Raw genomic sequence first — 20030 nt, 5'->3', positions numbered from 1 at the left:
AAAATCGATATCCCGTAAATCGACGCTACCGTATTCATTTAAAGAATTACTGTAGTTTTCGCTACGAGATATTTTGCGGGTCACTCAGAATTTTGCGTTTCCGTAATATTAGTGTGTTTCTTTTTTCGATTTTCCGATACTTAGACAAATTATTTTTTTTTTTCGAAACATGTCTATAAATTTTAGCTATTTTTCTTCTTTTTTTTTGAGAAAAATGTTTTTTTTCCTATTTATGCATTTCCTCATCGACATAAAAAAATTAACACAGATTTTAAAATTTTAGTTTTTTTTTCTAAAACATTTTCTGATTATCTCTGAAAAAAAAACCGAAAAATCGATATTTTGCTTCTCAACTCATAATAAAATTCCAAAATTCCAGAACATCCGCAATGGCAACTGGTAACCGTAATCCGGAGAACTTCACATCATTGTCACCAATCGTAAAGGCTCCAATAACCGATACTCTTTCGGTTCCACTCTCCCAACAGGGACGTATCTGCGGATTCTTTGAATCTCAATTCTACCGTTGTATGGAGGCTTACGGAGCAAAGATGGGACGCAAGTATTGTGATCTCGAGCATCGTGACTTCCAGGAGTGTGTCACTGGGGATAAACAGAAGAAGGTTCGATATCCGGAACAGAACTGTCGCGAAAAAAAATTGGACTAAAAAACAAAAAATTAGTGAAAACCAAATAAATTTGATCCCTTGAATTTATTCTTTTAACGGAGGACTAACGGTTCGGACGATTTTGAACGTATAGACCCAAAATGTTCTCAAATGAACGAATTTCGTAATGAAACTTTTCAAAAAATTTCCAAAAATTTTTTATGGCGGTTCAAACTTTTGAAAAAATTACACTGATTTTGGCTAAAATCTCGAATTTTGCCCATTTTTCCGTGTCACATCTGTTCGAAGTTGGCTTTTTTTGGAATTATCGTCCTTTATTACATATATTGGTAATTAATCTCATTTAATTTCGTGGATCAAATAACATTTAAAGCCGATAGGTAACCAATTTCGATGATTTTTGGTTACCTATCGGCTTTAAATGTACTTTAATCGACGAAATTAAATGAGATAAACTACCAATATATGTAATAAAGGACGATAATTCCAAAAAAGCCAACTACGGACAGATGTGACACGGAAAAATGGGAAAAATTCGTGATTTTAGCTAAAATCAGTGTTATTTTTCAAAATTTTGAACCGCCATAAAAATTTTTTAAAAATTTTTGAGCAGTTTCATTACGAAATTCGTTCATTTTCCGGAAATTTCTAAAATTCTAATTTAAAAAAATGTTCCTTCATTTTTCTGATTTTTGAGTTTATTTTCTCGTCTTCTTTCATGCAATTTTTCCGATTTTTCTCCTATTTCTAAAGAAAAGAAAAATCGAAAACTCTGAAAAATTTGGTTTTTTAACTTTTGGATTTTTTTTGTTGATAAAATCGAATATTTTTGGTTTTCGATTTTCCTAAAAATTTAAATGTGTGTTCTCCAGTTTTTTTGCCCTGAAAGAGAAAAAACTACCATAATCTTTTTTCTGCGCATCGAGACCCATCTGAATAAACCCGTGCGCCTTTAAAAAACATCACATGAAATTCCAAAATAATCGAAAAACAATTTTCCAGAGAGCTGACGCCATCCGTGAACAACGCTGCAAGCTGTTCCTCGACGGAAAAATCGCGAAGCCATACGTCGACAATCATCCAGAACCGGGACAATTCAAGACTGATCACTTCCAGTGGAATCGTATCAACTAGATACTTGAAGTGCCTTTAGTTTCGAGAGAAATCGCCTTATTTTTTGTAGTTTTCATTTCTTTTTTCTTTTTAATCTTTTCTAAGTACATAAAAAGATTTATAATAAAAAAAAAAAGAAGCAAGTTAAGAGATCAATAATAGTCCGGGTAACACATCCAATGACACAATAATATCTATATCTATAATGAAATATGAAATTAAAAATGGAAGAAAAAGTCGCCGCCACCACGGCCGCCACCACCACCACCGCCGAATGGATTAAATCCGTGGAAATTATGAAATCCGTGTGATCCTCCACCTCCACCTCCACCCCTCCCTGCTTCCGAATCCAGTGGATCTTGTCCATTATCGAAAGCTCGCCGCTTCTCCTCATTGCTCAAAACTTCCTTCGCCGCGGCAATATCGATAAACTTCTTCTCAGCTTTCTTCTTCTCCTTCTCATCCTGAAAGTTGTCCGGATGCCATTTTTGAGCCATTTTTCGATAGGCTTTTGTGATTTCTCGTTTATTGGCGTTCCGGCGGACTCCGAGAATTTTGTAGTAATCTCGTTTTCCGACGAGTTCCTTTGCACGCTTTGCTTGATCTTTTCCAGTTCGGACGGCGTCGTTTGATGAATCCCATTCTTCGGCTTTTTCGTAGTCAGCGATTGCTGGAAATTAGATTTTGATGATCGATAAATCCGTGAAAAGCAGCGCCGCACAGAAAAAGAGGCGGGGCTTATTTTTGCAATCCTGCGGCACGGTTTTTCCTCCTTTTTATTGATTTTTTTCAATGAGAAATTCTGAATTTCGTCAAAATTTTCTGTTAAAACGAAGAAATAGCGTGCGGAGGCTTGCGAAAACCTGCGCCGCACAGAAAAATAGGCGGAGCTTATTTTTGCAACCGTGTCGCACCGGTTTTTCCTCCTTTTTATTGATTTTTTTCAATGAGAAATTCTGAATTTCGTCAAAATTTTCTGTTAAAACGAAGAAATAGCGTGCGGAGGCTTGCGAAAACCTGCGCCGCACAGAAAAAGAGGCGGAGCTTATTTTTGCAACCGTGTCGCACCGGTTTTTCCTCCTTTTTATTGATTTTTTTCAATGGAAAATTCTGAATTTCGTCAAAATTTTCTGTTAAAACGAGGAAATAACGCGCGGAGGCTTGCGAAAACCTGCGCCGCACAGAAAAAGAGGCGGGGCTTATTTTTGCAATCCTGCGGCACGGTTTTTCCTCCTTTTTATTGATTTTTTTCAATGAAAAATTCTGAATTTCGTCAAAATTTTCTGTTAAAACGAGGAAATAACGCGCGGAGGCTTGCGAAAACCTGCGCCGCACAGAAAAAGGGGCGGGGCTTATTTTTGCAACCCCGCGGCACGGTTTTTCCTCCTTTTATTGATTTTCCGAATGAAAAATCCGATTTTCATTGAATTTCGTTGAAAATTTCTGTTGAAAATGAGGAAAAAACGTGCGGCGGCTTGCGAAAACCTGCCCCGCACAGAAGGTTGCAAAATTACGCCCCGCCCATTTTTCTGCGCGGCGCAGATTTTTTTCTCATGTTCAGCAGAAAAATTCGAACTAATTAAAATCGGATTTTTTTTGGAAAAAAAAAATTTTAAAAAAGCATTTCCAGTAAAAATCCATTTTTATTTGAATTCTGTTCGAAATTTCCTGTTAAAAACGAGGAAAAAATAAATAAAAGCGTGCGGCGGCTTGCAAAATCGATGTTCAATCGCTCCGCCCCCCACGACTGGGTCTCGTTAGGTATTTCGCGCCCTTTTTAAAAATGGTTTCCGTTGTTTTAATAATTTTTATGACGAAATTTATCCAATTTTTAGACATAAAACTCATTAAAAACACCCTAAAATTGTTAGAATTCATGAATTTCCCACCAAATTCCTAACGAGACCCAACGTTCTGGGGCGGAGCCTTTTAAATTGGCCGTGGAGCGCGCTTGCAGAGTAACTTCTAAAACGGACCCATATCATACTCCTCGTCTGCCATATAAGCTTCAGCTCTCTGAATCAACGTTTCCACATCAGAATCATCAAATTCCAGTACTCGAGTACACTGTTGAATGGCTTCTCCTAGATTTCCGTCTTCTCGATTACATTGACACATCAATCGGAAAATGTTCATCCGAATCGGAATTTCTTCGTTCTTTTCCAGAAGTTTTTCACCAGTTTCCAGGCATTTTGTCCATTCCTGTTGTTCGATTGATGCCTTCATAGAATCTAGGGATTTTACGATTTTCTTCAGTGATTTGTAGGAGGTGTAGCATTTTTTGTGATCCGGATTAAGCTTCAGACATTCGCGGATTGAACTGAAAAATTTGAATTTAGCTCAATTTACGTAAATTTGCGCGTTTTTCTCCTTCGAAAAGTGTTAAAATTGCAAAAAACGCAAAATTTCGACTATTTGAACGGATAAATCAAGAAATGTAGTATTTTTCGGCGAAATTTTTATAAAAATATGCTTAAAACATTGATGTGTTTTGTATTTTTTTCCAATTTTCAGCCAAAATTCAAGTATTTTTTGTCATTTCCAAAAGGATTCTTTTACAAAAATCGAATTTTTCTACTTATTTTGCTTTTATATTACGAGAACACAAAATTCTGCAAATGCGTATTACACAACATATTTGACGCGCAAAATATCTCGTAGCGAAAACTACCGTAATTCTTTAAAAGACTACCGCAGCCCTTGTGTCGATTTACGGGATCGATTTTCGAAAACTCTATCAATCGATAAATGATTCTAATTTATTTCGAAAATCGAGCCCGTAAATCGACACAAGCGCTACTGTAGAAATTTAAAGAATTACTGTAGTTTTCGCTGCGAGATATTTTGCGCGTCAAATATGTTGTGCAATACGCATTCTTAGAATTTCGTGCTCCCGTAATAAATGTAGAATTGAAAGGTTTTTTCACCTATTAGTCTAATTCGGAAAAAATCCGTAAAATTTCCGCATATTTGACTAGTTTTTGAATTGAAAAATCAATAAATGTAGATTTTTAGAGATTTTGAGCAGTTTTCAAAATGTGCTTAAATTTCGCCAATTCTCAGCCAAAAATCAAATTTATACGATTTTAACAGAAATTCTTCGCTTTTTTGTCTTTTCCAAAAGGATTTTATCACCAAATTTGCATTTTTCTATTTATTTGTCACCAAAAATCCGGAAATTTTCTGCATATTTGACCAGTTTTTGAACGGAAAAATCGAGAAATGTAGATTTTTGGATATTTTCAACTAATTTTGAGACTAATCGTTGAAAAAAAGAAGCTCAAAGTGAATCCTGGAGCTTTGAAAAATCGAAAACTTGAATTTTAGACTGAAAAATGAAAAAATTGAGGAATTCGAAGTTTTTCTTCAAATATTTCACTGCTAATAAATTAGTTTACTATAAAATTGAATAATACACGTTTTTAACAAGAATTCTTGCATTTTTAGCAATTTCGTAATTTCCGGAAGGATTTTAAGTACCGAAAACGTTAATTAAACAGATTTTAGCCGATTTTTGTCATTTTTCAGTACGTTTTCTTGTTTTGAGACAATTTTCTGGCTTAATTTTTCCAATTTCGTGCAGTGCATCCGTACCCTAACGAATCTCTGACATCTGCGACTTTATACTCCAACTCGGACATTTCAAAGAGCAACTCGGTGTTATCAGAAGAAAGTTTCGCTGCGTGTTTCATATCATGAATTGCTGATTTCACTTTATCCTCCGCCACGTAGCATTTTGCACGATAAATGTACAGAGAAGCATCCCAGGGTTGAGTTTCAAGAAGATGCGTCGTCGATTCAATGACGTTATTGCAATCTCCATTTGTAATCCAGCTTTTTAACATTTCAACTTGATTTATATGCTCTGAAATGAGCTCTAGTTTCTCTTGAGCTTCTTGTGAAGTTTCTTGTGAAGCAGAATGGTCGATCTGAAAATGGAAATTATGCATTTAAAGGTGGTGTAGTCGAATTTATGATTGCTTTAATAGACATAAAATTGTCAGAAATCACCGAATTTCATAATGAAACTTCTTGAAAACTTCTCAAAAAAAAAGTTATGACAGCTCAAAAACTGGCCTAAAATTAGTTGAAATTTGACCGACTTGTCAAGCGGCTGGAAACTAACTTTTTTGAAATTACTGTCTAACTTTGAGTATTCATTGCAATTATTTTGAGTTTTCAACTCGATTTAGATAATTTAAAGTCGATGGACGGCGAGGTTTATCATTTTTTTAAACCAAATCTCGCCTTCCATCGACTTTAAAATACCTTAATCGAGTTTAAAACGCAAGATAATTACATTGCCTACTTAAAATTTGACGGTGATTTCAAAAAAGTTAGTTTCCAGCCGCTTGACAAGTCGGTCAAATTTCAAATTTTAACAAATTTTAGGCCATTTTTTGAGCCGTCATAACTTTTTTTTGAGAAGTTGAAATTTTCAAGAAGTTTCATTATGAAATTCGGCGTTTTCAGTCAATTTTGAGTCTAATAAAGAAATAAAGAAAATTCGACTACACCACCTTTAAACTATGGTTTTTCTAAATAGATTTTTCTACAGTTTTCTAGAGTTATGTACCAAATATCGAAAATCGGCGGCGGCACGCTCCAGCTGTCCCATTTTCAACAGAACACTTGCTCTTTGTTGTCTTGCTCCAGCGAAATCTGGTTTTTGGCTTAAGACTGTGTCGAGATCGGCGAGGCCTGGCTTTGAACGCCCGAAGGCTAGATATGTGGTGGCTCGGCGGAAAATTGCCTGATACATTGTCGGGTTTAGCTCGATAGCCTTGTGATAATGTGTGAGAGCATCGGAATATTGTCTCTGAAAATTGTAATTGATTATTTATTAATTTCAAAGGGCACTTACATTGACAAATAACGCATTTCCGGCTTCATATTCTCTTTGTGCCTCGGTTTTGTCGTCTAGTGAGTAGATAAACTCGAAACAAGAGAGCAGAATTACTAGACTTGTTTTCATTTTGCTCCGAAAATCGAGAAATATCGGAAAATGAAAGAAGTTCTGCAGAAAAGCTTAAGCTGACGTGTATAAGCGTGACTTTTAATTTTGAACTCGCGCCGCAAATAGTAACGCAACCGCGCTCCATTGAGAATTCTGGGGATTTATTGAGGCCCCACGAAAAGGGGAGCAGAACGAAAAGGGGAGCTGCAAAAAGGGGATCTGCGAAAAGGGGAGATACGAAAAGGGGAGCAACGAAAAGGGGAGCTGGCACTGTGCCAAACGCACAAAACGCAATTTTTCTCACGCAACGCACGTTGATTTTTGAAATTTTCTTCTTGAAGATACGCTTAACAACACGCGACGCGTAACATCGGAGCATCGTTGTATCGTTCTCTTCGAGAAAAATAGCGTTTGGCACAGTGCCAGATCCCCTTTTCGTTGCTCCCCTTTTCGTATCTCCCCTTTTCGTATCTCCCCTTTCGCAGATCCCCTTTTTGCAGATCCCCTTTTCGTTCTGCTCCCCTTTTCGTGGGGCCTCGATTTATTGAATTAAATAAAATTAATCGTATATTAAATAAGTATATTAATATAAATAAACAAATTTTTTTTTCAGAATGAAGCTAGAGGATTCTTGTGCCCAGCGCAACTTGGTTTTAAACCTTTTACATCGAGAAATAGGGACCCAATATCGAAAATGTTCGTTTTTTTTTCCAGATTTTTACATTTCCTAAGCTCGAAACTCTTCCAGATGGATCGATTCGAAACACATATCGTCATCCATATCAGCTTATTGCCGCAGTGCTGCCTGATTTATCTGCCGGTCATTCCATGGATCGATACGATCCAACAGCGAGCCCATCGTTCTCGACGTACGCGAAATGCCTCGGATTCTCGCCAGACGGGAAATATATGGCATTTCACAGTCATGCTCGTAGTGTGGGTGGAAAATCAGAGAAATTTGGAATATATAGAGCTGTTTTTCAGGCGATTTCTGTGCTCAGATATAGTGGATTGGAGAATTTTGTGAAGGATAATGTTGATCTGAGGGTGCGTTGAGTTAAAATAATAAAAAAGAACACACCATTTTAAAGTTTAAGCCATAATTTCAGACATTCTTCAAGAAAATCGATACATTTCAATTGAAAAGATTCGTTAGAACGCTAAATTGCCGCCTGAACCGGGTGCTCGGAAGCTGGTGGACTGATGATTCGTCGATTCTTATTGTTCAATTATCACTTAATAAGATTTATGATGAAGATTCGGATCAGAATGAGTCTGATGAAGTAAAATTTTGGAAGATTTGAATATTTTTGAGGAAAAAAAAAACATATTTTTCTGACAGTTTTAGTCGAAAATCGGGACTAAATTCAAGAAAAATTGGGGAAAAACGGAAATTTTGAGGTGTTTTTCGAAATTTTAAACAAAAAACTAAATTTTAATGGCATAAAAAACGCAAAAATTAAAAGATTTTGGCATATTTGTTTCATTTTTCAAGTAAAAAGTGTAATTTTTGCTTTTTTCTCGCAATTTTGGCCAGAAAAGTGAAAAAACAATTTTGAAGTCCTGAAAAATCACAAAAAATTTTTAAATTAAATATTTTCAGACTTTTTTACTGATTTTTCAAATCAAAAATTATGCTTTTCTGTAAGATCCGGGGCTTCCTGGGTCTCGCAACGAAAATTATTTTTTTCTTCAAAAAAATAACAAAATTCTGGCAAAAAATGGCAAAAATTATTTTTTTCCGGCAAATCGGCAAATTGCCGGAATTAAAAATTTCCGGCAAATCGGCAAACTGCCGGAATTGAAATTTCCGGCAAATTGTGGTTTTTGCACCTTTTTCATATTTCCGGCAAATTGATATCCGGCAAACGGCAATTTACCAGAAATTAAAATTTCCGGCAGATCGGTACATTGCCGGAATTGAAATTTCCGGCAATTCGGCAATCTGTTGAAAATTTCCAGCAAACGGCAAATCGGCAAATTGCCGGAATTGAAAATTTCCGGCAAAACTGCAAATTGCCGGAATTAAAAATTTCCGGCAAATAGGCAAATTGCAGGAATTGAAATTTCCAGCAAATTGTGGTTTAGCACAGTTTTCACATTTTCGGCGAATTAATATCCGGCAAATCAGCAAATTGCCGGAATTAATTATTTCCGGCAAATCGGCAATTTTTTCCAGGAACAACTACCCCAAGCCTACGATATTGTGAACCACGATGCGGATTTTTTCGCAAATGAGCTCCCGAGTACCCCATCAGAACGAGAAGCTTCACCACCATCAAGCTCCCAATTCTCGAATTCAGCGGCTCCAAATCTCCCAGAAACAAAGCAACCACCAACAACTACAGACCAATATTCAGAGACAAGTAGAACAATTCCATTTTATCTGGCAATGGAGTCAGCGGCAACGATATCATTAGATGGGGAACGAGTTGCCGGGGAAACAAGTAGAACAATGCCTGTATATCATTCATTAACTGCATCAATTATTGATGGAGAACGAGATGGCTGGGAAGTTGATCCATCAATTCCATCTACTTCGAATTGGTGTCCACCCCGTGAAGAGGAAGAACCGAGGGAAAAACGGCAGAAAATTGGGGAAGATTCATCTTTTTCGGTATGATTTGAACCAAACAGTGCCGGATTTTAGATGTTTCACAAAAATCGAGAATTGTTGTTTTTCTTCTCTCTTTCTAAATAAAAAAAAGCTTCTATTTTTTTCGGCATCAAAACTTGCCTTTTCACATTTTTTTTGTTTTCGGAAAAAATATAACAACATCGAATTTTTTAAAAATCGGTTTTTTCCGGCAGTTTTTTCGACTTTTTTGTTGATTTTTCAAAAAAAAAAATTCAAATTTTTCGTCTTTCCTATTTTTCCCCTTTTCATAGAAAAAAATCGATTTTTCGTTTTTTCGATTATTCGAAAAAATTGATTCTAATTGATTTTTTAAAATCATAAAGCGATTTTTTCGGCAGCAAAAAATATTAATTTTTCAAATTTTTAAAAGGTTTTTTCCAAAAAAAATTGATTTTCCGATTTTGTTTGTTTTCGGAAAACATATAACATCAAAAAATTGATTTTTGGGAAAAAAAATCGATTTTATCGGCATTAAAAATTTATTTTTCGAGTTTTTAAAATTTCAAAAAAAAAAATTCTAAATTTTCGTTTTTCTGACTATTTAATTTTGCAGAAAACATATTTTTCAAAAAAAATATTTTCGGAAAAAAACTACGATTTTTCGGGGTTTTTCAAAAAAAAAAAAGAACCAAAATTTTCGTCTCTCCGATTTTTTCCATTTTACAGGAAAAAACCGTGATTTTTCGGGAGAAAATCGCTTTTTCGACGGCAACAATTGATTTTTAATTTTTCAGGATAAAATCAATTTTTTCGATATCAAAATTCGAGTTTTCGATTTTTTTTTTCGGGAGAAAAACCAAAATATTCGTCTTTCCTATCTTTCTTTTCAAAAAAAAGATTTTTTCGGCAGCAAAAATTGATTTTTCGAAAAATTTTTTCGGGAAAAAAAATCTAAAATTTCCGTTTTTTCCAATCGTTCCAAGAAAGAACAATCAATTTTTCCCCGAGTATCGATCGATTTTTTGCCATCAAAAATTTATTTTTCGAATTTTTTTGCCATTTTTCTGGGAAAAACTTTGATATTTATGGAAAATTTTTTTCGTCTATCCGGTTTTCGGGAAAAAATTGATTTTTCGAAAACTAAATTTTGATTTTTTTGATTTTTCAATTTTTCGAGTCTCATTCATATCACTTTTTCAGGATTTCGATTCGCTATTTGATCAACTAACCGAGAACTTGTCACACAACAAATCCCAAGAAAATCGTTCACCAGCAATGCGTTCACTTATTGAAAATCTACGAAATAATCCAAGAATCTCCAGTCGGCAAGGATCACCAATTACAAATGCCAGTGGTCTTGGATATTCTGCGCCTGGATCGATTTTACGAAGATCTAGAGCTTCAGCAATTCCAGTTCTACCAAATTTTCATGATGATTCTGCTGATGAGGAAGAAGAGGAAAATAGTGAAAGATCGGATACTGTTATGGGTTTTTTGGCTTTTGATGTCAAGGTATATACATGCAAGAAAATACAAAATGGGTCCTGAAACGATTAAAATTTTGGGCTTTTTGGAGGCCTAAATAAAAGCCTAAAGCCTAAATAAAATTGAAACTGAAAAAGAAAAAGTGTGTTGAATTTTATGTTGAAGAAGAATAATATGATTTGAAAAATTGAAATTTGGAAATTATTGGAATATTTTTACCTAAAAAAAATTAATAAAAAAAATAATTCAGAATTTTCGGCTTCTCGAAATGCTCGGGATTTTTGGGAATTTTCCAAAATTTCACTTTTTAATTTTTTAAATTTTTCGATAAAAAAAAATTTTCGAAAAAAAAATCGTTAAAATTTTTTTCCCGCAAAACCTTACTAATAGTTGAAAAATAACAATTAGAAATACGAGAAAATACATATTTATGGAAAAATTTTTTTTTTTATTACGCGAACAAAAATCTCAGAGAATGCGTATTACACAACATATTTGACGCACAAAATATCTCGTAGCGAAAACTACAGTAATTCTTTTGAGAAATACTGTAGAACTTGTGTCGATTTACGGGATCTCAATTTTCTGAAATTAATTGAAAGAAATGAGTTTTAAAAATCGAGATCCCGTAAATCGACATAAGCGCTACAGTAGTCATTTAAAGGGTTACTGTAGTTTTCGCTACGAGATATTTTGCGCGTCAAATATGTTGTGTAATACGCATTCTCAGAGTTTTGAGTCCCCGTAATATATATTTCTAAAAAAGTGCAGAATTTTATGTTAAAAAAAAAATATTGTTTGCAAAATTGTGAATTATTGGAAAGTTTTGAATTAAAAATTTAAAAAAAAGACGAAAAAATGTTCAAAAGCAAAACTTTCGCTCTGAATTTTTGGCAGTTTTCCAATATTTTTTACTGAAAATTTTGGGAAATCTTTATATCTTTTTCACTTTTTGGAAAACGTTCATTATCACAGTTTTAATTTTTTTTTTAATACCGGAAAAATCGATTTTTAAAAGAAAAAATAATTTCGAAAACATGTTGGAGTTATAAATTGATAAACCTGGAATTTTTTGAAAAAAAATACGAGAAAATGTAGATTTATGGAAAAATTTTATTTTTATTTCAAAAAAAAAAACAACTAACTATTTCAAAAAATGCATTATAACTGAAAAAATAACTTCAACTCTTAAAAAAAAATATTACGGGCGACACAAAATTCTGAGAATGCGTATTGCGCAACATATTTGACGCGCAAAATATCTCGTAGCGAAAACTACAGTAATTCTTTCGAGAATTACTGTAGCACTTGTGTCGATTTACGGGATCTCGATTTTTGAAATTAATTAAAATAAATGAGTTTTAAAAATCGAGATCCCGTAAATCGACACAAGAGCTACAGTAGTCAATTACTGTAGTTTCCGCTACGAGATATTTTGCGCGTCAATTATGTTGTGCAATACGCATTCTCAGAATTTTGTGTCGCCCGTAATATTATATATTTTTGAAAACCAAAATACAAAAAACCAAGTAAATTCTCTTCCAGACATCTACCACAACTCCACTAATCCTGCGTAATCTGAATAATAATTTTAAATGTCATATGAGAAATCGTCGATTAACCGTATGCTGCAATGAAAATCTAATCGAAACGTATCAATTAACAAAAAGCAATGGAAAAAATGAATGGGAAAAGATTGGACAAACCCGACTTCCAAATCTCAATTCATTTCCAATTGATCTACACTATAGATGTGGAACTGCAGTTGGAATGTCTTCTAGAATGGAGGAAGTTGAACAGGGGTACGGGACAAAAAATCGACCGAAAAATTTGAAATAAACAAATTTTGCTATCGAAAAAATCGATTTTTCCCCGAAAAATTGAATTTTTGCTTTCAAAAAATTGAAAAAAATTTCTTATTGAATTCATTTTTTGGCAACTACAGTACTACTTAAAGTAGGACTAACGGTTCCGACCAAAATTTTTTTCTATAGATCCTATTTATGCTCCTGATACCGAATATCAATGTGAAAAAATTAAAAAAAAAATTCCCTGATTTTATATTAATTTTTTATGAATCCAAGAATCATATTTTTAAATTCAAACGACAAATTTTGCCGCCAGATAACCCTGCCGCAGGTGTGGATTTACGAGGTGAATATTTTTCATTCATTTTTATTTGATTTTCACACCGATTTTTCCGATTTTTTGCTGTTTTACATTGAAATTCTCGTGATTTCCATTAATTTGTGAATTTTTATTAATGAAAACAAATAAAATTACATGGACACAATATTTCATGTAATTTTGGTTGTTTTCATTAACTTTTTAGTCATAAATTTAGGAAAATCACAAGAATACAAGAATTTCAATGTAAAACAACGAAAAATCGGAAAAATCGGTGTGAAAATCAAATAAAAATGAATGAAAAATATTCACCTCGTAAATCCACACCTGCGGCACGGTTGTCATGGGCGTGGTTTAGTCTCTGGCGGCAAAATTTGTAATTTAAATGAATTTTCAGATTAAAAAAAAATTAATATAAAATCAGGGATTTTTTTTGAATTTTTCACATTGATAATCGGCATCAGGAGCATAAATATGGTCTATGGAAAAATTTTGGTCGGAACCGTTAGCGCTCCTTTAAGGAGTACTGTAGTTGCCAATAGTGAATTCAATAAAAAAACATTTTTTTCGAATTTTAGGTTTTCTGCAGAATCGATAAATCGAAAATTTCAAAATTTTTATAAAATTTTTTTGTTCGATTTTTTGAAAGCAAATGTTTAATTTTTTGATTTTTTCGTGTAAAAAATTGATTTTACCGGTGTAGTCGAAATTTTTTTATTGCTTTATTAGAATCAAAATTGTATGAGAACATCGAATTTCATAATGAAACTTCTTGAAAACTTCTCAAAAAAAAAGTTATGACGGCTCAAAAAATGGCCTAAAATTAGTTAAAATTTGAAATTTGACCGACTTGTCAAGCGGCTGGAAACTGATTTTTTTGAAATCACTTGAGTATACAATGTAATTATCTTGCGTTTTCAACTTGATTTAGGTATTTTAAAGTCGATGGACGGCGAGATTTGGTTTAAAAAAATGATAAACCTCGCCGTCCATCGACTTTAAATTATCTAAATCGAGTTGAAAACTCAAAATAATTGCAATGAATACTCAAAATTAGACAGTAATTTCAAAAAAGTTAGTTTCCAGCCGCTTGACAAGTCGGTCAAATTTCAGGCGAGATTTGATTTATAAAATTTAAAAATCTCGCCGTCCATTGACTTTAAAATACGTAAATGAAGTTGAAAACGCAAGATTATCACATTGTATACTCAAAATTTGGCGGTGATTTCAAAAAAGTTAATTTCCAGCCGCTTGACAAGTCGGTCAAATTTCAAATTTTAACTAATCTTAGGCCATTTTTTGAGCCGTCATAACTTTTTTTTGAGAAGTTTTCAAGAAGTTTCATTATGAAATTCGGCGTTTTCAGACAATTTAGAATCTAATAAAGCAATAAAATAAATTTCGACTACACCACCTTTAAAGACGAACACTCTTTCGCATTCAATAACTAAAAAAAAAACAGAAATTCGCTACTATTAGAAAATTCACTCAAAACTTGAAATATATATATAAATTCCAGCCAAATTTTCACCGATGTATTCAATTTTCATCGATTTCATAGCCCAATTCAACAGGATATTCTCACTATTCTTCACAGAGATGCACCTGAACATGCTTCCAGGCTTTTTGGGTAGGTTTTGCCGGGAAATTCGAAAAAAATCGAATTTTTCCAGAAAATCTCCGAAACTCACCCAATGTCACATGATTTCTGATGATCTTCTCGCGGTTACCATGACTTTTCGTAAGGGTTTTTATATTCAAGAACTCCAAAATTTGAATTACCGCCTGACCTTGGTGTAGTCCTCTCGGAGAAGTGGATTTGATGGAGTTTGAGGTCAAAAAAAAAATTTTCAAAAAATTTGAAATTTCTGCTCTTTTAGAATTCTATCAAAAACCTTATAAATTTTATTAAAAAATTAAAAAATAAATTTTTTGAAAAATTAAAAATTCAAATTAAATCCAGGAAAACTGTGCGGAATGGAAGATTTTTTTTACTAAAATTTATTGAAAAAATCTCTTTATTCCAGACAAACGCCGATCAAGCCCTCTTCACATTGGAGCCACCATCTCAATTTTGGACTCATCGATTACCGTATACCCGAATGTGAGGAAAATTTCAAATTCTTGAAAAAAAAATTTTTTTTCAAATTTTGTTAATTTTCTCGAGTTTTTAAAATTTTTGGAATTAAAAAAAATTCAGAAATTTTTGAATTTTGAATTTTTTTTGGAATTTTTAATATTTTGGCAATTATCGCAAATCGCTTGGAATTTAAAAAATTTGGAATTTTCGAAAATTTCAGAATTAACATTTTCCGGAATTTTTTACATTTTACATTTTAAAAATTGATTCTTTCTTAATTTTGTGAATTTTCTAGAGTTTTTGAAAATTTTTGGAATTGAAAAAATCTGATTTTTTGGATTTTAATTTTAATTTGAAATTCGGAAAACTCTGAAATTTGAAAAATTCGGAGCTACGTTTTGAAATTTACAATTTTTTTGAAATTTTAATATTTTGTGAATTTTAGGAATTTAGCTTTAGAATAATTTGGAAATTTGGAAATTATACTTCTTTTTTTGGAAAGCTTTTACCTAAAAAATTCATACTTTAAAAATTTCGTGAAAAAAATTTGCAAAAAAATCGAATTTTAGAAATTAAAATTTTTTTCAGAACTTTTCGAAAATGATGCTTCAGATTCTATGGAATCTCCGAAATTTGAGCAAAAAACCTTTTTTTTTTTTTGGGATTTTCGGAACTTCAAACATTTTTAACGACGAAAATTTTCAGTACCTGAAGTTTCTGGAATCAAAAAAAATTCAAAAATTTTTGAGTTTTTGAATCTAAGTTTTTTGGAATTTTTAATTGTTTTGTGAATTTTCGGAACTTAAAATCTTTTGGAAATCAAATATATATAATATATAATACCAGCCGCAAAATTTTCATAATTAAAGAAATTTCAGTACCACGAATACCTGAAGCTTCTCTTCACTCATCACCTTCCTGACCTATTGCCACGTCACTGGACGTACCTGAATCCGACACCAGCACACGAGCAGCCATGGTTCAAAAATAGTTTGATAAATGTCTCAAATCCGGATGGTACTGTAGATTTTCCCGGGAAGCTCTCAAAATTTGGATTTTTCAGAATTGAACAATTTCGATCGACTATTTGAAGTATATCATATTTTGATTTCCAATTTTAATAATGTGGTAGGTTTCATGATACCTACGCCTGTGCCTACCTGCCTGCCTAGAATTTTCACGAATTTTTTTTCAGAAAAGCACATCAAATCCGTTGACAGATGCATTTTTTAATGCTGCAGAAGCAGAGGATTTTATGAATATGGGGTAAGACTGGAAAAAAAGAAAAAAATATTTTTTCGCTGCGAGACCCAAAAACACCTTTTTTCAGAGATAATTGAAAAATAATTTTGAAAAAAAAATTTTTACTTGAAAACCCCATTTTTCCAATGTTTTTTCCTCAGAAAAAAATGAAATATAATCGATTTTTTTTTCCGGAAAATTAAAATTTTTTTTTTATTTAAAAAATTGAAACTTTTTTTCAAAAACTAAAATAAATACGATTTTTTTTTGCTAAAATCAATTTTTTCTTTTATTTTTTCATCAAAATTTAGTTATATTTACTCAGGAAAAAATATTTAAAGAAATTGAACGTTTTTCCTATCAACATTAATTTTTTTTAAACTCCCGTATTTTTGCTTGAAAAATTAAAAAAATTTTGTTTCTCCCAAAAAAAATCTATTTTTTCTAAAAACAATATTTTTTCCATAAAAATCCAAAAAATATATTTCTCCAAAAAAAAAAATTTTTTTCTAAATTTGTGCCAGAAAATCGATATTTTTTTCTGAATTTAAAAAATTTCAACAAAAAAAATTGTTTTACAATTTTACCCGAAAAAAATCGAAAAAAGCCACCAAAAAATTGTTTTTTTTTCAGAAAATCCACGAATCACTATCCCCGGGATACCTCGGCGTGGAATCATTTTCATGAGAATGAAGAATTCGGTGCAACACTGTACTATCATCCAATTGATCCAGTTTTATTTCTTAAAGTTGGATCATTTTGGTTGGTTGCTCATCGTCAGGCAGATGTATCAGACGATTTTATTGTTTCGAAAAATTTAGAACATTGAACATTTTTTGCTTGTAAATAGTGTAATAACAATAAAAATTTATTTTTTTAACGGAATTTTTGAGGTTAAAAAAATAAAAATCTATGTTTTTTTAATTTTTCAATTATCTAAAAACTCAAATTTTACCAAAATACTTGAAAAATTAAAGCTCAAAAATTTTTAAAAATTTAAAAATTAATTTTGAAACACATCTGTAAATTTTTTTTTAATTTTGCGAATTTTCTGAAGTTTTTAAAATTTTCGAAATTTAAAATCATTTGGAATTTTGTAAAATTTTACTTCTTTTTTTTTTTGGAATTTTTGAAGTTTCGGAAAATTTTGTACCATAAGTCTGAATTTAAAAAAAATCAAAATTCTTTTGAATTTCACGATAAATTTTTTTTTGGAATTTTTTTGAAAAAAAAAAACTGAAAATTAAATTTTTTTTTTTTGAAAAATTATTTTTTTAAACTACAAAAAAGCGTGAGTTTGAGCGAAATTCAGCCGTCAAACTGAACAAAAACTACCTTAAAAATTTGGAAAATTCTCTAAGTTGAATTTGAAAACCTATAGTTTTCATCAAAATTTAAAATTTCGCGGTAAATTAAAAAATAATTGTTTAAAACTTTATCAAATTTTTTTCTCGAAAATCTAGATTTTTTGAAGATATTTATCCTTTGAAACTTTGATCCAAAAAATTAAATTTTGCCCAATATTTTTAAAATTATTGCAAAAAAAGTCGGTGGCCTAAATTTTCTCAGTCCGCGGCCACAAAACCGAAAATTCCGATTTCCGACCTTCAGCTCAATAAGTGATTAAACCACCGTGAATAAAATGTAATGTATACTACTTGTTCCTGAATAGCTGTTCAGAGATCACAGGAGATCGTGAGAGAGAGAGAGAGAGAGAGAGAGAGAGAGAGAGAGAGACAGAGACAGAGAGAGACAGAGACAGAGACGCAGAGAGAAATAGAGATTTAGGTTTAAAGTGAAAAGTGATCGACTGGGGAGCTCACAGAGCACCTTTGTCTCCCCTTAGAAATGAGGAATACTGCACCTCTTCGAGAATTACACGTGGCTTTGGTTGGAATGGCCGGTTCCGGGAAATCAGGTGAATTTTTAAAAATTGCCAATATTTGGGCTGAGATTATTATTGATTAAAAAACATGTTTTTAGTATTTTTTTTTTTTGAAAATAAATTTTATAATAGTGCCAAGAATTAATTCCAGCGATCGCTGTGAAGTATATCACGAAACGATTTATTGGAGAATATGATTCAACACTTGAGGATAACTACTGTAGACAAGAAACTGTTGGTGGACAATCTCTGATGGTTTGGATGATGGATACAGTTGAAAATGCGACGAAAGATGAAATGAGATGGATTGCGTGGGCGGATGTATATGTGGTGGTTTATGACGTCACTAGTCAGCTTAGTTTTCAGTTAGTTTTTTATTGGAAGGGGTTTTGGAGCTTGGAAATTCAAGAATAGCGGTAAAAAATTATTTTTTAAAAATTTGAAAATTGAATAGCCACGAAAATTTGGCATTTTCCATTTTCCCAAAAAAAAACTGAATGTTGAAATTCAACGATCGATCCGTGAAAAGCAGCGTCGCACAGTAAAAGAGGCGGAGAGTGATTTAGCAACACTGCGGCACGGTTTTCCTCTATTTACAGATCCTGGAGAAAAAAACCGTGCCGCAGGGTTGCATAATTACGCTCCGCCTCTTTTTCTCTGCGGCGCTGCTTTTCATTAACCTCAATATTAATTATTTGCTTCTGACATTTTTTTATTGTGAGAATTATTAGGAATTAAAAATTAAAAAAAGAAACCAAAATTTTCAGAAATCTCACAGAATTTCTAGACTTCCTAGATTGCTCAAAAATTTCACCAGGAAATGGGCGGAGCTTATGACAGTTTTTTCTGTAATTTTTTTTTGACAAACTCTTGACGAAATTTGCTCATTTTTAATAGATTTTCGAATTTATTTTGGCATACTTCAATATTAAAGCATATTTTCCCAGATATGCCGAAGGAATTCTGGAACGAATCTCTCGTCACGAGCATGTACTGTGTCCCCGTGAGCATCGTACCCTGCTAGTCGGAAATAAGACTGATTTGGAAAGATATCGACAAGTTTCTGAGACTGAAGGAGAACGTCTCGCTTCACAGCATAAAGCTCAGTTTGCTGAATGCTCGGCTGCAATCGATTTACGACAATTCACACAGGGTCTTCACTCGATTTTTCAGGTTAGGATTACAAGCTGCTAGATGGCCGAGAAAAAGTTCGGCCACCGATTTTTTCCCATAAAATTTGAATTTTCCGCAAAACAAATTCGCAGAAAGTTGTAAATTTCCCCCAAAATGTTATTTCTCTGAAAATTTGAATTTCCCGCCAAAATTTTTCCCCATAAAGTTTGAATTTTCTGCAAAAATGAATTCTTAAAAAATTAAAAATTTTTCTCAGAGAATTTGAAAGTCCCGCCAAAACTTTTCACTAATAAAATCAATTTGAATTTCCCGTCGAACAATTTTTTTAATGGAAATTTGAATTTCCCGCCAATACTTTTTCTCAAAAAATGTTCAATTTCCCCCAAAAGGTTTTTCTCAGAAAATTTGAATTTCCCGCTATTCTGGACTATTTGATTTTTGTACGACTAAAATTTTCTCTTTCAGAACATAATCTCCGGAGCACGCAGCCCATCGCCACGACAATGCTCATCAGATTCTGAAATTATTACTCCACGTGAGCCTCCCGTCAGCTTCCTCGAAAAAAATCGATTTTTTCAGGAAAAGGAGCCTTCGCCGCTCTCCGATCCTCCTCTCGATCTTCACAAGTTCGCGCGAAAACTTCTACAACAAAAACTCCGGCTCCACTGCACAAAACTCCGTCGTTGAGCAAATTGAAGACGGGAAGCAAGCTACTTAAGCTGTTTCATAATTGATTTTTTTTTTTGGGAATTTTTCTGGAAAATTTGAAATTCAAATAAAATCTAATTTTTTTAAAAATT

At 32.8% G+C, this 20030-nt stretch overlaps 4 protein-coding genes across 4 annotated transcripts; 3 read left to right on the top strand and 1 right to left on the bottom strand.

Moving 5' to 3' along the window:
* The first annotated feature begins 379 nt into the window (after positions 1 to 379).
* On the top strand, positions 380 to 1867 carry nduf-5 (NADH dehydrogenase [ubiquinone] iron-sulfur protein 5). Its single transcript, NM_058684.9, has 2 exons — positions 380 to 623; positions 1632 to 1867. Exons 1-2 carry the CDS (start codon positions 390 to 392, stop codon positions 1761 to 1763), a joined length of 366 nt encoding a protein of 121 aa, NP_491085.1. The 5' UTR covers positions 380 to 389; the 3' UTR covers positions 1764 to 1867.
* On the bottom strand, positions 1845 to 6736 carry dnj-28 (J domain-containing protein). The gene is made up of 5 exons (NM_058683.6): positions 6607 to 6736; positions 6319 to 6561; positions 5337 to 5671; positions 3719 to 4062; positions 1845 to 2412 (listed from the first exon to the last, which is right to left on the bottom strand). The coding sequence occupies exons 1-5, from the start codon at positions 6715 to 6717 to the stop codon at positions 1961 to 1963; spliced, it is 1485 nt and encodes a 494-aa protein (NP_491084.1). The 5' UTR covers positions 6718 to 6736; the 3' UTR covers positions 1845 to 1960.
* A 576-nt stretch (positions 6737 to 7312) lies between these two features.
* supr-1 (SUPpressor of Rpm-1) lies at positions 7313 to 17123 on the top strand. Its single transcript, NM_058682.4, has 14 exons — positions 7313 to 7395; positions 7448 to 7635; positions 7684 to 7746; positions 7809 to 7982; positions 8879 to 9316; positions 10478 to 10789; positions 12308 to 12564; positions 14409 to 14519; positions 14563 to 14630; positions 14917 to 14993; positions 15848 to 15986; positions 16033 to 16097; positions 16165 to 16235; positions 16845 to 17123. The coding sequence occupies exons 1-14, from the start codon at positions 7314 to 7316 to the stop codon at positions 17038 to 17040; spliced, it is 2241 nt and encodes a 746-aa protein (NP_491083.1). The 5' UTR covers position 7313; the 3' UTR covers positions 17041 to 17123.
* A 925-nt stretch (positions 17124 to 18048) lies between these two features.
* On the top strand, positions 18049 to 20024 carry Y71F9AR.2 (small monomeric GTPase). The gene is made up of 5 exons (NM_058681.5): positions 18049 to 18129; positions 18248 to 18461; positions 19044 to 19269; positions 19696 to 19765; positions 19810 to 20024. The coding sequence occupies exons 1-5, from the start codon at positions 18060 to 18062 to the stop codon at positions 19962 to 19964; spliced, it is 735 nt and encodes a 244-aa protein (NP_491082.2). The 5' UTR covers positions 18049 to 18059; the 3' UTR covers positions 19965 to 20024.
* Positions 20025 to 20030: the final 6 nt, after the last annotated feature.

This window comes from Caenorhabditis elegans, chromosome I (genome assembly GCF_000002985.6).
Source record: "Caenorhabditis elegans chromosome I".
Lineage (NCBI taxonomy): Eukaryota > Metazoa > Nematoda > Chromadorea > Rhabditida > Rhabditidae > Caenorhabditis > Caenorhabditis elegans.
This window is presented reverse-complemented; position numbering and strand designations above follow the sequence as displayed.

Coding starts and splice junctions, on each gene's coding strand:
- Y71F9AR.2 (NM_058681.5), top strand. CDS start 18,060: ATGAGGAATACTGCACCTCTTCGAGAATTACACGTGGCTTTGGTTGGA. Junction 18,462..19,043: donor ACTAGTCAGCTTAGTTTTCA/GTTAGTTTTTTA, acceptor ATATTTTCCCAG/ATATGCCGAAGGAATTCTGG. Junction 19,270..19,695: donor GTCTTCACTCGATTTTTCAG/GTTAGGATTACA, acceptor TTTCTCTTTCAG/AACATAATCTCCGGAGCACG.
- dnj-28 (NM_058683.6), bottom strand. CDS start 6,717: ATGAAAACAAGTCTAGTAATTCTGCTCTCTTGTTTCGAGTTTATCTAC. Junction 4,063..5,336: donor GATGTCAGAGATTCGTTAGG/GTACGGATGCAC, acceptor CAAATTTTTCAG/TTCAATCCGCGAATGTCTGA. Junction 2,413..3,718: donor AGACGAGGAGTATGATATGG/GTCCGTTTTAGA, acceptor TCTAATTTCCAG/CAATCGCTGACTACGAAAAA.
- supr-1 (NM_058682.4), top strand. CDS start 7,314: ATGAAGCTAGAGGATTCTTGTGCCCAGCGCAACTTGGTTTTAAACCTT. Junction 7,747..7,808: donor AGGATAATGTTGATCTGAGG/GTGCGTTGAGTT, acceptor CCATAATTTCAG/ACATTCTTCAAGAAAATCGA. Junction 7,983..8,878: donor ATCAGAATGAGTCTGATGAA/GTAAAATTTTGG, acceptor AATTTTTTCCAG/GAACAACTACCCCAAGCCTA.
- nduf-5 (NM_058684.9), top strand. CDS start 390: ATGGCAACTGGTAACCGTAATCCGGAGAACTTCACATCATTGTCACCA. Junction 624..1,631: donor CTGGGGATAAACAGAAGAAG/GTTCGATATCCG, acceptor ACAATTTTCCAG/AGAGCTGACGCCATCCGTGA.